The following is an 18,162-nucleotide window of genomic DNA, read 5'->3' on the forward strand; positions in this document are numbered from 1 at the left end:
CTGGTGGGTGTGAGACTTCCCAGAGGCTCCCTCTACCCCAGAGGCAGAGGGCCTCAGGGGAGACACCCAGGGACAGAAAGGAGAGAGGCCCACAAGGGCACACACTCAGTTTCACCTCCATCACCCCCAAAGCTCCCTTGTACCCCTTTGTGACGCCCCCTCCTGCCCCTCCCTGCCCCCACCCCATCCCAGGCAGTCCTCGGTTTCCCTCCCTCCCTCCCTTCCCTTTGTTTCTTGGTAAAAATGACTTATTTTTAACGTCAGCATCACACGTTAGGACAACAGAAGCCCACCTGAGCACGGGGGTTGTTGGATTGCGAGGTGGGCCCAGATAATGCCCCTCAGCAGGTGCTGGGGTTCTGCAGACGGCAACCTGGGCTTCCCGAGTGTCGAAGTGACAGCACCCAAACCGCACCCTCTGCACCGATATTCGGGCCTCGCTCCTCCCACGGTTTTCTGTCACTGTGGAGTACTTGGCATTTTCGAGGGCTTTCTGAGTGCAGTCAGAGAGTACGCACTCCTTTTGGTCTGGCTTCTTCAGCTCAGCACAGCTACTTTGGGGTTTACCACGTGTTGGGTGTGCTGATAGTTTTCCCTTCACTGCAGAGTAGCATCCCAGGGTCGTCTTCGGCTCTGAGGGTGTCTTGACCCACAAGCCCACAGTCAGGGTGACAGCCAGCAGCCGTGATGCCCACCGCAGGGGCGGAGCAGGCGGAGCGGCCTCAGGGCCCCAGGCCAGAGAATGGTCACTCGTCGCCCGGCCTGCCTGGCGACGCTGGCCCGCAGACACTGTGTGCAAGGCTGGCTTTAGTGGGCCTGACTCGGAGCCCCCCAGAGCGGAAGTGCTTTCCCGAGGGCGTTGGCCCCGACCATCTGAAAGAAACCGTCGGTCTCACGGCTGCCTGAGGGGGGGGGGGACGACAGCTGGGACAGACAAGGGCCAAGCCAAAGGCCGAAGCAGAGAGACCAGGCAGCGGCAAGTACACGGGGGCTTTGAGAGGCTACATCCGACCTGCCCCTGGGAGCTGGCAGGGCGGTGCCCAGGGACAGGGCTGTTCCCTCTACGTCTCTGCTCTGCCCGACCTGGGGCTCCGGCCAGCAGGAAGTGTGGGCTAGGGTGGTGCTGGGAGTCCCCCACCCCCACAGAGCCCCTCACAAAGACTGGGAGGCTCAAGGGCTCCGCCTGCTTCTGGAAGTCTCTGTCCGACCATCAGCCCATAACTGAGCTGAGGAGGGATTTAAGGGTCCCGTGACCAGCCGTGAAATACGGACCTACAGAAGTCACACCCTGTCACACTCTCACACCCACACCCTCTTACACTCACACTCTCACACCCTCTCACACCCTCTCACCGCCCTCTACCCACCCAAGCACAAAACCTCACTCAAAAGAACCACCCAAAGGACAGAGATAAGCGAGAACATTCATAGGGGTGGGGGAAGCAGGGCCGATGGGAAGAGCTCACTGGAGTTTGCGAAGCTGGGAGGAATTATCAAAGGTTATCTCTGGGCGATGAGGCTGCAGAGGCAGGAATTTTTCCCTCGGAGAAACGGTCTCATGGAGCTGTAACATTCGTCCTAATGGCCTCTGCTTCTTCCCCAGCGTGCGGTACATTCACAATAAAATAAACCTTAGACTAGAAGATTTGAAGGGGGTGCTGGATGAAGTTCAGGACCAAGGGGGTGTGTAAGCCAGAACCAGAGCAGAGGAGATGGCTTGCTGTTACCTCCTACTGTCCCTGGGCCCAGGGGAGGCAGGAGACAGAGGGACAAGACCCGACCCCACTGACGGACTGGGTGGTCTCCATTCGTTCATGCTGACCAGCCCTTGCCGGTGAGATGCAGATATTGCTAATATGGGGTGACACTCACATGCTCCCATAAGGGGGAGACGGGGGTGTGGCGGTCACAATGGGGAGCACACGCCACAGGCCTGCCTAGGTGCAGCCCACCGGCTCACCTGCAGGCCCTCATTCGCCTGCCCCTGGGGCTCCTTCTCCAGTCTCATGGGCCCCGGAAACCAGCTTTTCCGGAGCCCTGTGGTGGGGACTCCGGTTTCACTGCCTGCTGCCAAGTTAGAGACGCTTCCTACTCCGTGGCCTGCGGCTCTAGGTCCAGCTCAGACCCCTCACTGAGCTGCTCACCCCCACATCCTCCCTGCGATGCCTTGCTGGTGAGTGGGCTCAACCGCACCGACCAGTCACACCCAGCATCTGCAATGGGGCCGGCACTGGGCTGGGTCCAGAGGTCCAGGGAGAGAGGCGTGATCACACCTGGGGTGCTGGATGCTAGGAGAGGGGGCCTGGGGTCACCCACTGGGGAGACTGCGGGAGCCCCTCACTCCAGGGGAAAGCCGAGTTTTGAGGCAAAATTAAGAGCTGACAAAGGGAGAGGGAAATGCAGGATATGGGGAGGCAGCAAGTGTGAGGAAACCCGGGGGCTACCTGTGGCCTTGGCAATGGCAGCGCCCAGGCAGGGCCCCTGGAGAGGCCCTCGGAGCGGCCAGGAGCAGACCCCCTGAGGATTCTTGACTTGTGGACCAAGGGTTAGAGTGAAACATGCACAGATATCGTGGGAAACCTACCAAGGAGCTTATTTCATTTATTTGACTGTTAGAAATATTGGGCTTGGCCAGAAAGTTCATTTAGTTTTTTCCGTGCAACAGCTCTACCAGAGCCTAGCTGTCTTTAACTCTGAGACAATTTTGTTGGTGCAGTGTGACGGCTGTCATGTCAGCATGCGTTTAAGAAAAACTACTGGTGAATTTCTGTGCAGCCATCTTAATATTGAAGATACACAACATTTTCGGAGTATTATGCTTTATTATTTCAACAAAGGTAAAAACACAACTGAAATGCAGAAAAAGATTTGTGTGGCGTCTGGAGAAGGTGCTGTGACTGATCGAACATGTGAAAAGTGGTTTGCGAAGTTTCTTGGTACTGTGACATTCTGGCCAAATAATTCTGTGCTGTGGGGCTGTCTCACACATTGGAAGATGTTTAGCAGCACCCCTGGTCTCTACCCACTAGAAGCCAATTGCGGGAGACAGCTGACATACTCAGAATATCCACATCAATAAAGTTATTGGTGAAAATGAAAAATGTGTCTCCTATTTTAGGGGAAAAACTAAACGGACTTTCTGGCCAACCCAATACATTTCAGCGTCTATCACAGGTAAAGCCGCAGACGACCTGAATGTGCTCACAGCAGCTGTTTGATTTAGAAATTCTGATGAAACGTTCTTGGTAGGTTTTCAAACCATCTTGTTGTGCTTTTAAAAACTAAGAACGCTAAGATCTTAGGTCTAAAAGCGTCTGTCTGCAGCTTCAGTGGTCAAACTCCTGTGACAGGTGGGCATTATTAGGGCTCCCTACCCGAACGAGTACTTGGGCCATTGCAGCCGCCTGTGGGGGAACGGAGGCGGAGGGTGCGTGCTGCGGAGCAGGGGAGAATGCTAACGGGGTCCTTCTCAGCTCTAGCATTTTACCATCTCAAAGTCTGCTTAGCTGACGAACTAAAGGGTACGTGCAAGCTGAATAACAGGAAATACAATGTTATGAAATAGACATATAAAATTTAATCCCTTTGGTTTAAAATACATCTTCAAGGATGCAATTAAAAACAATAACAAAATCAATTTCATAAAACAAAATAGAAAATATTGTTATATGACCCGTGTCCCATATCTTATCTTAGAAAGCCAGCAATTTAGTTCACATACTTCATTAGGATATTTTATCATAAGAATGTAACTATCAATCCTACTCACACAAACAAGCTCCCTGAACCTAAAGATACCCGTGATTTGAAAGATTACACTCTTTAGTACTTTGTGTGTGGAAGCACGTGTGCAGAGGCTCCCCCGCCACGGCGGCCCAGTCTCACGAACCCACGCATGCGTTCTGCAGGTGCCGCACCCAAGACAGTTAAGACACACGGCGGGCAGGCCCTGTCCCGGCTGGATGACCCGGGACCCCATGTGGGGCTCCACCCCTGCTAGGGGTGACCACGATGGACGGGTGCACCGTCTGCTCGCTGTGTCGGGTGCGTGTGGCTTACCCATGGGCCTGTGTCAGCACCCATGGCACACGTGAGGTGCAGCAGTGTTTTCCTTTACTTCATTTGTTAAACAGTGCAGAAATCCAGAACCAACACTCTCAAAAGCAAACCGAACCTGTCACTGGGGAAGGTCTGTTAGCCTAGGGAATGACGGCCGCGTTTGGGAAGCCGCAGAGAAGCGATTTGGTGGGTCTCAGTCTGCCTGGGTGCACGCTGCCAAAGATAACCTTTCACCGAGGCAACGTCGTCACACCCGTTCTCACCGGGGCTCTTCATGGTGTGCACACGGATGCCGTGTTTATATATTACGCATCTATAGGGCACGTATGTACACATTTGCAGACGCCGGCCTTCGAAAACGTATTGCACTCATGGACACTAGAACGTCAGCGTAACGGACTCACGCCGCGCCCACTGAAGTTCTTCATCAGGCAGTTGCTGGGCTGAGAAAGTAGCAAGAGAAGACTCAGTAACACGCTGTCTTCGAGTAAACATTCTGGGGGGGGGGTGATGGGAGGCTAAGGGAGAAAAGCGGGACCCCGTCTTCTTGGGACACCGCTCCCACTAACCTGAGGCAGGTGGTCACACTGAGTTCGGGAGCAAGACTCCTGCAGGCCACACCCACTGCCCTTCCGGACTCACGCAGCCCAGCAGGCCCACCGCCGGGGGACGAGGGAGTGGCCCAGCGTGGTTCTCAGCCTGACCACGTGCCGTGCACCTGAAACCAGTACGACATGCACCCTTGATACCAACAGTGTTATAAATGACAGCAGACATCCTGAAGGGCCCCGGAGAGTCTGGTAACAGTCGGAACAAGGTTCTCACTTTCAACCCTACGTGTTTGTATCAGAAAACTCAAGTGTAGCAACAGTCTGTGGAAGTCTGTCGTCTGCAAACTGCCAGCGCGGTGTGTTCAACGCCATCTCCACGCCCAGCAAGGCTCCCAGTGGAAAGGAGGCCCTTCCACTGGCGCCCGCGTGTTCGGAAGGCGGCTAACCGGCGTCCCGACAGCTTTGCAAACAACAGGACCTACATGACACCTTCAGTGAACTCGTGGGCACCGGGGGGCCAGGACGGCCTCAGATCTCCGTGAGGGTGAGCCTGTAGGACCCCCCCACCTCTTCCATCTGCAGCTGGAAGGTGTCCTCGTTGGAGTAGTGCTTCACGATGTTGTCGTCCATGTTCACCAGGATCCTGGAAGGGGAGGCCAGAGACATGTGCTCAGTCCCGCTCACTCCAGAGTCAGGCCTGGTTTCAGGCCCCTGCTACTTACTAGCTGTGACACGGGAGGCAATCCCCGAAACTCCCTAAGCCTCACTGTCCTCAACGGTGACACAGGGACGACAATAGTGCCTGTCTCACCAGGCGGCTGTGAGGATTAAACGAGGGAAAGCGCTGGTAAAGCACAGGGCACGTGCTCCGCAAAACACACCAGCTTGCTCCCCGTTCCACTTCCGCAGGGAGGCGTCACCCAGCAGACGGTGGCTGCTGCGATTAACACAGGAAGGGCACAGAAGCAGCCCCTCACTGGCCCAGCTTCAGAAAGCACGCCAATACAATTCACCCCATCTGAAGCCAAGCGCCCGACAGACAACGTTCGTTCCCCGCACATTATCCTCCAAGTTTAATCGAGTCACCACAAAGTCCAGCCCTTCCCCCCAGGCCCACCTACAAGATTCCAGTCAGGATTTGCTTTAGAATTAAGCCAAAATATTTTCATATGACACCCTGCTTACCCACGCCAAACAGCACAGAGACTTAAACAAAACGGAACTAAACGTGTTAATTTCTGGACAAGGAATCACTGTCCTGGGGCCAAAAATGGGGCCTCGGGCAGGAGAGCGGAGCAGCAGGAGAGCAGGGCGGCAGAAGCCGCAGCCCCGCGGCCGCTCGGGACTTAGCCCGACCTGGTCTGGTCTCGGGGGAGCCTCAGGCTCTGGGCCTGCGAGGCCTCACCTGCCAACTCTGCAAGGTGGCGCCTGCCACAGAGGGCAACTCGAAAGGCAACGTGCGGACCACCCTACGCAGCGCCTGGCCCTGACGGGGCTCCGCAGCAGGGCGGCGCCGGCTGGCGTGGGCGCAAGCTTCACAGTGGGCTCTGGAGCTCGGAGCCACGCCACTGCTGCCACGCATGAGAGGAGCAAATACAAATTCTACTTGAGAGAACACCCACGAGAGGTCTGAGAAAGGCCGTCAAGGTTTTGGGGGTAGTTTACGAGGAAGCACATTCTCGCGTTTTACGTCTCTGCTTCCCGAGGGGGCACCGATGCGCGGGAACAGTGACGGCCTGTGAGGTCAACCTTGTTCGGGTGCCGGGCAGGCAGACAAAACTCACCCTTTTTTACACTTCTTGAATATTTTCCCAATCTTGTCATGGGGAACATCGTACTTGTCAGAGATCTGGAAGAGCAGTGAAAACAATGGTCACAGGGCGTTCTAACGGCTTTTCCAGGCAAACTGCATCAACGCGGCAGCGCAGCCCCTCGACTCTGCTTCTCCGAGTGAGCACGCAGGGGCGCACCAGAGCCCCAGTCCACACCCGGGGGAGGGGCGTCACCTGCCTCTGGTGGAGGCTGGAATCAGGGGCTTTATTTCCCCCTAGTTTACAGGCGTCCACCGATGATTATGTAGTCACAGTTTTCAAGTAGTATTTTACAGAACAGTTTAAAAAATTGTTGTATTCCAGAGGCAGGGGAAGGGAGGTGGGGGCGGGGGGGAGAGGGAGTGAGAAAGGAAGTGAGAGAGAGAAACATCGATCAGTTGCCTCCTGTGCACGCCCCGACTGGGACGGAACCGCAACCCAGGCACGTGCCCGGACTGGGAATGGAACCCGCGACCTTTGGTTTACAGAACAATGTTCCAACCAGCTGGACCATACTGGGGAGGGCTACAGAGCAGTTTCAAGTTCCTAGGGACACTGAGCAGAAAGTACAGAGATGCTCGTCGCTGCCTGGCTAGTTATCGACACTGCACGTCGGAGTGGCGTGCTTGTGACGTGCGGTGGGCCAGCGCTGCCCCTGCGTTACAAACTGAAGTCTGTTTGCATCGGGTTCACTGTGCCGCACACGCCGTAGGTGTTGACAAGCGCACAGTGACACATCCGCACAGTCACAGGCATGCCCATCAGGTGTACGCAGGCCTCACTCTGGAGCCAGGTGATTAGAATCAGCTCCGTTCGCTCTTAGAGAGCAGGCGGGCTCTCTGACCTGCAGGCGCCCTCCTCAGTAAAACGAGACTCTCCCTGCACACCCCACAGTTGTGAAGAGTGCTCGGGCTATGCTGCAGAGGCCTCGGAGGTGTCAGGAGGACAACAGAGGTCGGGGATGGCCGGTGGAACCTGCTCAGTGGGGCTCCAGTTTAAGGGGCATTACGAGGCGCACTACTTACAGCTTCCACCAAGCCCTTCAGGGACGGACTCCTGAGCATCAGGGCATCGAAGACCTCTTCTGACTCCTTCCGCACGTACAGCAGCACTGATCCCCGGGAGGGGCGGGAGGGAAGGAAAAAGAGGACGCAGTTCACTCAGGGGAGCAAAGGAGAACAAGGCCCTGGGTGCTGGGTAGAACAAAGAGAGGCATCCCCCTCCCCCCAAGAGCAGCGGACTGCACCAGGGCAATGCCTGGCCCGAGAACACAGCTTTCAGCCTCCTGGAACTCTGCCGTGCGTTCCAGCCCACGCCCGGGGTCGGTCCAATTGAAAAATACTCAGGAAGTCAAACTGGGTAAGACTGGTTTGAGTCCTTTATGCTTCTGACAGATTCGGAGCCACTTCCAAGTTGAAACTCCCCCTAAGAAACCAAGGCAACACACCTCTCTTGGGCTCTTCGGTCCGGGCCAGCTTAGCAGGAATTGGAATCACAAAATCATCTTCGGACCCGAAGGGCCCCCTTTTCAAGTTCGATCTGCAGGAACAACGGTGCAATCAGTGACTTCCACTTAAGGCACTTGCAGAAACAAAGAGACTCAGGGTATGTCACTGAATTTTAGACTTAAAATGGCCTTCATTCTGTATTTGCTGCAGCTTCCTGGTTTTGTGGATGCTAATCTGAAGCCTGGAGAAAGGTATGGCTGACCCAGGCCCCCGCCACTCAATGGCAGGGCCGGGGGCCCACCGGGCAGCTGGCCAGACACCCTCCCTTGCTCTGACACTAGCTTAAGCTGCCTTCCCAGAACAAACGGTTCCTTTTCAGGAAAACTTTTATGGAGGAGACAGAACTTGAAATATATGTAAAGGTGCCAACAGAGTAGCGGGCAGGCGTGCCAAGAAAAGTAGAAAGCGTGAGCTGGAAATGCAGAGCCGGGCGGGCAGAGACGGACTGCTCCACGGGATGCCAATGCCAGCAGGGTGGGGCGGGCCCTCCGGTGAAATTTCTTGACCACTTGGCTCTAAGGAGCCGTGGATTTTGTGTTGCGAGCATTACAGAACCTGGGAAGCGAGAATGCAGTGATCACAATGTGTGGGCATGGGCGGAGGGGCACCAGGACCTCCAGGCAGAGGAACCAGGGGACAGACTTTGGGGACAACGACAGCACATGATCCCGGGGGGCTGAAACACAGGGGTCAGTGGAGGTGAATAGGGGGCGGCGGACCAGGAGCACTGAGGAAGGAGGGAGGGGGAGGCACAGCTGGGCCATCACAGGGCGCTGATGCTGTAAGTGAGGGTCAGTGAGGGCGGGCAAGAAAAGCAAAGCAAGTGGCAGTACCGGACTCCAACTTACTGAGTACAAAACCGGAAACTACGAGCCCACATTGATACAAATGAACAAGCAGATCACAAGTCTGACGAGGTATGAGATGTTTACAAAGCTGCAAAGCACCTACCCCCAGACAGAGAAAGCGTGACCTCACAGCAGAGGAGCCTGGAGACACCACCTTCATCGAGACAGCGGAGGGACACCGTTCGCAACGGGTGGACTGACAGGGCACAGAGAAGGCGGGCACTCCTGCCCAGATGCCTGATCGAATCGCACCGAACCGAACCGAACCAAGTCAGGAGACGGCAATGGACAGACCCGAACGGGGGTGGGGGGCTCCGCAGAACAACTGGCTGGTAGCCCTCAGAGCATTATTAGCTCAGGACTCTGAAGGAGGGCGGGGCTGCTCCGGACCGAAGGAGCCGAAGGAGAAATGGCCCCTAACCGCACTGGCACCACGTGAAGGGAGTGCGAGAGGGCAGGTTGCAGCGGGTGCCTCGGCGTCCACGTCCCGCCCTGGACTGCGGGGCAGCAGAGCACCCTGGTCACAGGAAACACATGCCTAGTACACGGGGATGGTGGGTTGTGGCGCCCAATGGCTCAGGGAAAACTGAGTTCTCTGCACGAAACTTGCGATTGGTTTATAAGTTTCAGATTGTTTCGTAATAAAAAGATTAAAAGAAAACAAAACAAATCTTACCCTTCACCCTCCAGTTCTTCTGAGGCAATGGGAAGGACCTGAGAACAGAAACAGATGGCTTTTCAAGTACCTGCTCAGAATATGTCAGACCACCCCCAGATTTTGCCTGAAAGGAAGATGAACCTGACCAAGCTCACACAAAACCCGCAGCCTCGTTTCTCACCGACTGGACCCTTAGGGACCTCCAACCAACTTGGGCGGGCGGGCGCCCACCTCCCTCCCCGCTGCCGTGCTGTTGGCCTTCACTACAGACCGCAGAGCGGAGAAGTCACGACAGAGGCTGGGGACCCCCAAACCTAAGCTGTTTGTTATTTGACTTTTTTAGGGGAAATTGGCCAAAGCTTCTCATTGGAACTGAGAACACAGCAATGGCTTCCCCTGAGAACTCTAAAAACTGTTCGTCCACACATATCTCAACCTGTGTTGCGGTGCACGGTGGACCGGCCCACTGAGCTCCACCTGAGAGCATGCCGCTCTGGTCTGTTCGCCCTCCACCTCGCCCCTGTGGTCAGGAGCCCTCCGCCTCTCCCCTGCACGCTCTGCTGGGAGCCCAGCCATGCCCGTGCTCGGAGTGGGCAACACTGCTTGTCGGCTGCTGACACTCGGCTGTCCGTGTGCCAGGGACGACCCTGTGACTGAAGCTACATCCTTCTCATGGTGGGGTGCCCGACCCCATGCACTGCAACCTGCGTTACCACTCTGACCTCTTCTAAATGAGCTCAGTGTACATAAGTAAACGCACAGAGGACCCAGCTGGCGGGTCTGGCGTTGCGTTTCCAAGTCGTGGCTGCCCCCACAGCCCGTGCTACAAGGGCCTCTTGTTGCCCCGAATGACAGGCCGGCAGGCCAACCCCGGTCGCTGCTCACAGCTGCCTCAGTTCTGGCTGCCGCTTGCCAAACCCTGTCCGTCTGGGGTCTGCCCTCCCCGCAGCCACCCCGGGACCCCGGCTACGCACGTGCGGGCCCCGCTGAAGGTTGGCGAAGTGCACGTCGGGAATGAAGAGGACGGGCTGGGTGTCGAGGTCGACAGAGGGCTTGAAGACCGTGACGTCCATGCGCTTGTGCGAGGGAAGCAGTGACACTTTGACGTCAGCAACTGGGAAGACAACGGGGACACCACAGTCAGCAGCCTGCAGACGCAGGTGACAGTGTGTTCCTAAATGTCGACAGGTTTAAACTGTGGCATTAGGAGACGCAGGTCACATCACCGGAACTAAGAAAAATCACGCGAAGGAACATGTCGTTTGTATTTACCACCCTCAAACCAACTGAACATCTTATCACAATCAGAGCAAGGAGTTCTCTTTAAAGGCACAGACACACACCCACCATCCGGAACCAGCGAAGCGCAGTGAGTTTCTGTCTGAAACACAGTCACCACGTAGGCGTAACTCGGACGTGACTTTGCCTTAGCTCCAGCCTCGTTAAATAACTCACATCCCAACGGCAACGCCCTCTCCTGCCCCGGAACATGCACCTTCACTTCATGCCTTCACCCTCAGACCCGACCCTCGGTGGGCTCGAGTCCGCGCCCCGGCCCCGGTGCCAATTCGTGAAATTACAGCGTCCATCCTCCCCCACCGCCGGCCCCGCGGCGCCCAGCGTGCGCTCTCCTGGTGAGCCAGCTGCTCTCCGGGCGCTCTCTCGGGAGCTTGCCCTCTGGTGCCGTGGGCGACCCTGGCTAACAGGCTACGTCCAGAGCCCGGCAGGGCGTTCGAAGGCCAGAAGCCGGTGGCCCACATGCTGGGTGCAGACGAGGTGCCGAGGCACAGAGCACCATCTTTTCCCTTTAGTGGGCAGACAGGGTTTTGTGAATGTGGATATTGGCCACGTTAAAAAAAAAAAAAAGCAAGCTTTCCTGGTGGAATGTCCAAACAGAGACTCTGCAAATGTCAGAATACGGTATGTAAGAACACTGCTCACTTGGAATTAAGACATCCTGATTCCTGAGGGTGCCGTTATTCTTAAAAATCTAGGCAAGTCCCAATTTTACCATCAGCTATTCAGGAGGAATGTGTACTGTTTTCCAGGACGGCACGCAGCAACCTGAGCCAGACCTAACAGCCAGAATAGCCTGAACTCTGGAAAAACTCAGGACTCCGTCCTGGAATTCCCCAGGAACGTGACCTAGTGCAGCCGTCCATCTGCTTTTGCACCCGGTACGGGGAGCAACGCTACCGCCTCACCAGAGTGGAAAACACTCGCTTCCCTATCTCCCGCTGGAGCCCGCAGGCACCACTCTGAAAGGACAGGTCTGAAAGGGCCGAAGGAAACAAGGCTACTTACAGGCGTTCAACTGGGAGCTGGGGTCAGTACACTTGCCTTTTCTTTTGCTTTGTTTTCGTTCTTCATCCCTGATTTTCCGTTCGGCTCCCTGTAGGTCAAGACCAGACAAGACAAAGCATGATTCTTTTAATCTGATCCTCTCCACGATATTTAACCCTGACCCTGAGATGGGGGTGGGGATGTCTCCTCTGTGGAGACGGACTCTGTGACCTACCGCATCCACGGCCTTATCACAGCAGCTTCTTCTGAAAAGCCTATTCTTAAAACCATTTCTCACTCTGCAACCTCATGGGGAACCGACAAAGCTGGGCCCCTCAGTGGTGGATGTGGCCGGGCCACACGGGCCCCAGGAGGTCCACTGGGGCACCCCCTGCCTTCAGACACGCATGAGACTGTTCCTGATGTCTGGTGCCAGGAAGGGGAGGAAAAACCAGACCTGACTGGAGTGCGCATCCCTACATGGGCCGTCAGCGCCGAGGGCTGGGACTCTTTCCCAGGACCTGGGGTCACTAGGTGACAGGTACGACCCACAAGGCCGAGGCCAACCCGGCAGACCGCAGGAGCACCCGGAAGGGAAGCGGGCCCCGTGCCCGGGGGGGACACGTGTGTCATCTGTGTGGAGGGGCCCTGCCCCCCTAGCGAGCCCCAGGAGGAACAGGCCATGTCAGTAAGAGACATGACGGGAACGGGCACGTGTGACAAAACGTAAACGGGGGTCAGTCGTCTTGCTCAGCCTCTCGGCGCCCATCTCCTGATGGCGCGGACTCCCTGACAGTGGTGCCCAGCTACGCAGGAATTGGTGGCTTGTTTTCCTGTCAATAACCCCCAATAGCAAAGGGAGGCGACAGAAACCACCCTGTGACTTTGGCGCCGTGACAGTCACAGGACGCTGAAAACCAGCACACAGAGCTGCTCCCGCCTCTTTGAGAAAGTGTTACTATGCTGACATCTGCTTGTGAAAATCTATCAGCACGGACACCAGCATCGGCTCCCTGGTACAGAGACACCAGCGCGCGTCCCTGTTCACCCAGCTGCGGCCGGATGGTGCTGGTCTGTTGTTCTCTCTCTCTGTCCCCCTCCTGCCCCCCACAGGGAGCCTGAGGAGACAGGCCACTGTCCTCCTCGCTGGTTGGTCAGCCCTACAGAACGGTGAGCAGCTTCTGCTTCCACTCAGGACAGAGGACACAAACCAGATTCACCCCCACCCAGACACGGCTGAGATATCAACCTCCACAAGATGCAGGGAAGGATTTCTGAGGCCCTGGCCACCAGGCCACGAACAGCAACCCCTGAGAAGAAGGGACAGTGAGGCGACCTCCGGGGGTCCCGTGGACACCGCCCGATTTTCAGGCTGCGGCGGGGGGTGACGCCTGGTGGTCTCAAGCCAGGTTCCCTGGGCTCAGCAGATGGGGCTCCAAGTTCAGAGATGCCCAGGCAGCGGCCAAGCAGCACGTGGGAGGAGCCACGAGAGACAGAGCGCTGAGGACTCAGCAGAGCGCTGCCGGCCGTGAGTGGGAGGGAGCCCTGCAGCTGGGAGAACACCCGCCGAGGTGGGGGACAGGTGCCCACACCTCACGCAGGCCGGGGCAGCGCCTGCTCCCACCAGCGGGACTGGGAAACGTGACGTTCCCAGGGCCGAGGCGGAAGGGTCAGGAGGCCTCGCCTCCATCGTGGACAATAACTGGCCTGGCAGTGAGCAGGGCTCCCGGCCACTCAACACATCGCAAACGGGAGACCTGGAAAGATCACAGGGCTTCCAAATGTCATGCGGTCTCGGGGCAAAGTCCCAGAAGGTCCCGAGGATGGCAACGTTATCCAGCACCAACCAGGTGAAGTTCATGACAGCCGGGATCCGGGAGGACCGCCAGGCACGCAGGGCGGCGCAGCAGCGGGACAGTGGGGAGGACGCCCCCCGACACGGAGAACACGGCTGTGGCCCAAGTGTCCCGCCAGCCTGTGGAAGAGCTGAGCGTGTGACCTGAAGGCACACAGGAGGTCCACGTCGGTCTTCCAGACACGAGAACGGTCACGTCTGAGACGAAACCCACAGTGGGGTCAGCAGCGGGTCAGACAGAGGGACAGCCTGGTGAACCTGAGGACATGACGACAGAAACTATCCAAAGCGGAACAGAGAGAAGCAGGGACCCGACCGCTGGGAAACGCCCGGGAGCCTGCGACCACGTGGAGTGGCCGCACGCGTGTGGCCGGCTTTCCCCGAGGAGGAGGAGGAGGAGGAGGAGGAAGAAGAAGGAGGAGGAGGAAGGCGGACGTATTTGACAAACACGTCAAATGGCTGAGAAGTGCCCACATCTGAATAAAACTGTAAACCGCACGTACAGTAAGCTCAGTTCACTCTGAGCGCAGGAGAACACAGGCACATCAGAGTGGTCAAAACCAGTAGAAAGAGAAAAAAGGACCTGTCAAACCGGAAGAACAAAGCCAGCGATGACAGCAGACTTCTCCGCAGGAACTGTGTTAGCCGGGAGACGGAGCCACAGAGGGAAAGCCGGCCGACTAGAACATGTCGCCCAGGAACCAGAGCTGTCAGAGCTGGAGGTGAAAGACAGACCCCTCGGACAGACAAAGGCCGGGAGGATTCGTCCCCAGGGGACGCCACCGCAGGAAATGCTGCAGGGCACCCTGCAGCTTCACGGAGCGGACCTTTCGCTGCAGGCTGCGTGGACTCCTGCTCCCTCAGTCCACAGGGGGACTGACCCTGGGACGCCACACCAGGCCATGTCCCCAGAGTTCACCCGTGACGGCTGCTCCCAGCTGCAGCGCCAGCAAACATGCCTCTGCTGGGGGAGACCAGCGGGGGAGGGCATCACTGGAAGTTGTCTCTGGGGACAGAGTGGGGACACAGACGAGCTCACAGAGAGGAGCTGCCGAATGTCCTCCGGTTCGTGATCCAGTTCCTATCCCCATTTTCTCTGAAAAAGTGCTAAATTGCTGCTGCTTCTGAAACAAGAGGCAGTTCCACCTGTCGAACTCGTTAAACTGACAGGAAAGTACTGACGACACTTCTTGGCGGAGAAACCAGGGTAAACACCTCTGAAGGGACCAGTGGATGACTGACTTCTACTTCCTTCCCGGGCTGCGGACCAGATTCGTAACACGGGAGAGAGTGAGGAGCCCGCAGAGAAGCGAAGCCACAGGCACCAAACTACAGCTGAACCAAATCTCAGGAAGGAGGGGACCGAGGAGGCAGGTGGGAGAGCCCACAGAGCGGCAGCCGCGGGCGAACCTGGGAGAGGAGCAACCACCACGCACCGCAAGGGCCGCCAGGAGCCAGAGCCAGCTGCGCAGACCCGGGGGGCGAGGTCCTGGGGCCTGCAGGGCGTCGAGAGGCCCAAGGATGCCGAACAGTGACTGCACACACAGGAAATTCTTCTCACGCAGGCTCTTCTGAAGCTGCTCTGAGACCAAACACTGGGAATGAGGGCGGGGGGCATTCCACCTCCTGGGTCCCTTGGGCACCTTGCCCTGCTGAGACACTCACGACCACCCCTCTGTGCCGTCAGGGCTGGACGCAGGGCACCAACACCTTCCACGTCCACGCCAGCACACGGGGCGAACGGGGAGGGCACATTTGGGGGTGCTTACAAACAGAGCCCCACCCGCGCAGGCCGAGGTATCGGGGCGAAGCCTGCTACACACAGACGCCTCCCTCCTTGCCACGGCTCTGTGTGCCTACTTCACCACCGGGCAGAGCTGACCCTGAGCCAGGGAGGCCAGTGACTGGCCCTGGCCCGCATATCGGGCATGCTGTCCAAGACCCTGGACAACAGGGCCCCTTAGTGTGACCTACGAACACACACAGGCAGGCGGTAACACCGGAAGATGGGGTTCTGTGTTGTCCCCGAGCACTCGCAACTCGGCGACCTTGTGGAAAATACGTAATTCGTAAGATGACTTTGATTAATAAAATAACTTTGGGCAACTCATACACCTTCCTGTGTTTCAGTTTGGAGGTCAGCTACCCATACAGGAGCCTCCTTCCCAGTCTTGATGCTAAAACCCCAGTTTTTAAGAGCACGGAGGACTCCTGTTCCTCCTATTCAAAACCGTGCGGTGTTTCCCACCCGACACGGAAAGCCGCAGTGCGCGCTGCCTCGTGCCGCCCTCCCCGACACAGTGACGCTCAGGCAGTGGTCCGTGGGCCGGTGTCCGTCCTCAGACTGCGACGGCCCGAGACAGACACCGGACACCAAGACAGCACTTGGAAAGCAGTCAGACCGGGTCATTGGGAGCCTGTCGAGTGAGTAACAACTGGGGCGTGTGGCTCGTACAGCTCTGTTGTGAGTTTCAGTTTTTCAGCGGTTCCCTTGAGTTTGTATTTATCTTACAGAAGCGTAAGTTCACGACGGATCAGCTGTGAAGACATGGTCCTTCACCACAGGTAACCTGAGAGCCTGCTCTCGAGCCCACAGGGACTGGTCCGGGGAGGCCTCGCAGCGGGCTCCACACTCCCGAGCGCACCTGCGACAGAGGACGCAGCCTCCCCGCGGGGCCGCAGCGGGCACAGAGCCAGCCTCTGTGGGCCACCTGAGGACAGCGAAGGTCTCGTGAGAGACTAACGTCTTCTACCATTAAAAAACTGAACTCATTTATGAATTCTAAACCAGGTCGAAGAAAAGTATTAAATAGAATGGAATTTTTTAAAACAACAGGTGTGAAAAAATTTTTAATTGAACTAATAAAGCTAATTTCTCCCTAGAATTTTAGAAAAAGAATGTGGACGTCCCATTAATTTTTCTTTAGATTTGCTTTTGTCTAAAAAGAGGAATGTGGTATAAAGGAAAGAAATGGACCGAGGGTGGGAAATGCCTGCTCCTTGCTCGGCGTGACTGGCTGGCTCTATAGTTCAGCCGAGGGGCTGCCCAGGACGGGCGCAGCCGGTGGGAGCCCCATGATGTCACCCTGACCCGTGCTCAACAAAGTACTCTCTTTCCATTAAAACAAGACTTTTTCTTCCCTATACAATGTGTCTTTGCACCATTTTATATGAACCATAGTACATTCAGGTTGAACATAAATGGTGAAGAAACGACCCTAGTCTTCCTCTGTGGGGGAGGGCCCACCTCACACACCGTGCTCCAAGCGCCCCCGCCCGATCGGACGGTCTCACCTTGTCACAGAAGACCTTGATCTGGCAGTAGGCCCGGTGCGCGGGCTTGTTGCTGCGGTTGTTGTAACTGTAGGTGTCGATCTGAATGTTGAGGGGCAGCCCCTTCACGCCCTTCTGAGAGGAGAAATCCGTGCTCAGGCAGTTCACGGAGATGAACACCTGCAAAGAGAAGGCTCCGTGAGCCCGGACTCGGGGTCGGGCGTCCGCACGGCCCGTGAAAATAACCCGCCACCGGCTCGCTCAGGTCTGCTGTAAGTGAGGGCACGGCTTTGCATTTCAAAGAAATTCCACAAAGATAAAGGGCTCGTTTTAACACTACCTTCAGTCACTGCAACGCAGAAATGCTCCAGAACCCTCACTGAACACCCCACAGTGGGGGAGCTGTCTTTCCTGGTGCCCCTTTGAAATGCTAACTGACAGCGCAGGTTTTCCTTGCAGCTGTTTTGTAACTTAGTCCGAACTCTCTGGGAGTCTGCCTGCCTTTAGGTCTGTACCACGGCTTGGGGCCACGTGGAGTACCGATGTCCGAATGTTCTGGAATTTATGAAATCAGTGGGTGGCACTACTACCAGAGTCCCAGGTAAACCCTTGCACAGCAAGTAAACATGCTCCATCTCCCTCCCGCTTTTGTGATTCTGGATTTTGACCTCCCCACACATGGCCACAATGCTTTTCAGCTACCATTCAACTATTTCGTTGTTTTTAAGATTTTATTTATTTATTCTTGCAGAGAGGGGAAAGGAGGCAGAAAAAGAGGGAGAGAAACATCGAAAGGCTGCCTCTTGCACACATCTTGACCCCAGGCTTGTGCCCGGACCGGGAATCAAACCAGCGACTCTTTGCTGTGCAGGAAGATGCCCGACCAACCGAGCCACACCTGTCAGGGTTCAACTATTTAGTTTTAGAATTTATTTCTGGTGCGTGAGCACCACACAGTGGCTATCACTGGAATTACAGTTTTTAAAACAGGTGAGCACATTTCAAAGCCCAGAGACCTTCACGTCTCAGGGCTGTGTTCCTTCCCGTCCCCAGTCCCCAGGGCCATAACCCCTCAGCCCTGAAAACCAAGAAAGAGCAGACCTGCCGCGGCAGAGTGGGTGCCCTGGCTGAACCAAGACCCAGTCAGGGATCAGTTTAATTAAGTTAGACAAGGGGGAAAACGTAAGAGAAGGGAGTGCGAACAGGGCAAGGAGATGAAACAAATGTATCACCACAAAGACCGAGAACGCTCTCTGGGAGGCACGCTGCCGAAACAGTGTCTGCTCTGGTCCAGTGTGTGTACTGCTTCTAACCAG

The 18,162-nt window shown here is 56.4% G+C and overlaps 1 protein-coding gene across 3 annotated transcripts in view; it reads right to left on the minus strand.

The window, feature by feature from the left end:
* Positions 1-3,554: 3,554 nt before the first annotated feature.
* Positions 3,555-18,162, minus strand: part of GRHL1 (grainyhead like transcription factor 1) — a 42,396-nt gene continuing 27,788 nt past the window's right edge. For 2 of the 3 annotated variants that reach the window (XM_053924383.2, XM_053924385.1), the window contains exons 9-16: positions 16,868-17,026; positions 11,740-11,827; positions 10,410-10,549; positions 9,454-9,491; positions 7,869-7,960; positions 7,447-7,532; positions 6,395-6,459; positions 3,555-5,253 (exon numbers count right to left, since the gene is read on the minus strand). In XM_053924383.2, coding sequence (XP_053780358.1) covers positions 5,139-5,253; positions 6,395-6,459; positions 7,447-7,532; positions 7,869-7,960; positions 9,454-9,491; positions 10,410-10,549; positions 11,740-11,827; positions 16,868-17,026 — 783 coding nt within the window. In that variant the 3' untranslated portion in view covers positions 3,555-5,138. The remainder of the gene's footprint in view (positions 5,254-6,394; positions 6,460-7,446; positions 7,533-7,868; positions 7,961-9,453; positions 9,492-10,409; positions 10,550-11,739; positions 11,828-16,867; positions 17,027-18,162) is intronic. The other variant, XM_053924384.2, reaches the window with a different exon arrangement.

This window comes from Desmodus rotundus, chromosome 5 (genome assembly GCF_022682495.2).
Source record: "Desmodus rotundus isolate HL8 chromosome 5, HLdesRot8A.1, whole genome shotgun sequence".
In the NCBI taxonomy this organism is placed as follows: Eukaryota; Metazoa; Chordata; class Mammalia; order Chiroptera; family Phyllostomidae; genus Desmodus; species Desmodus rotundus.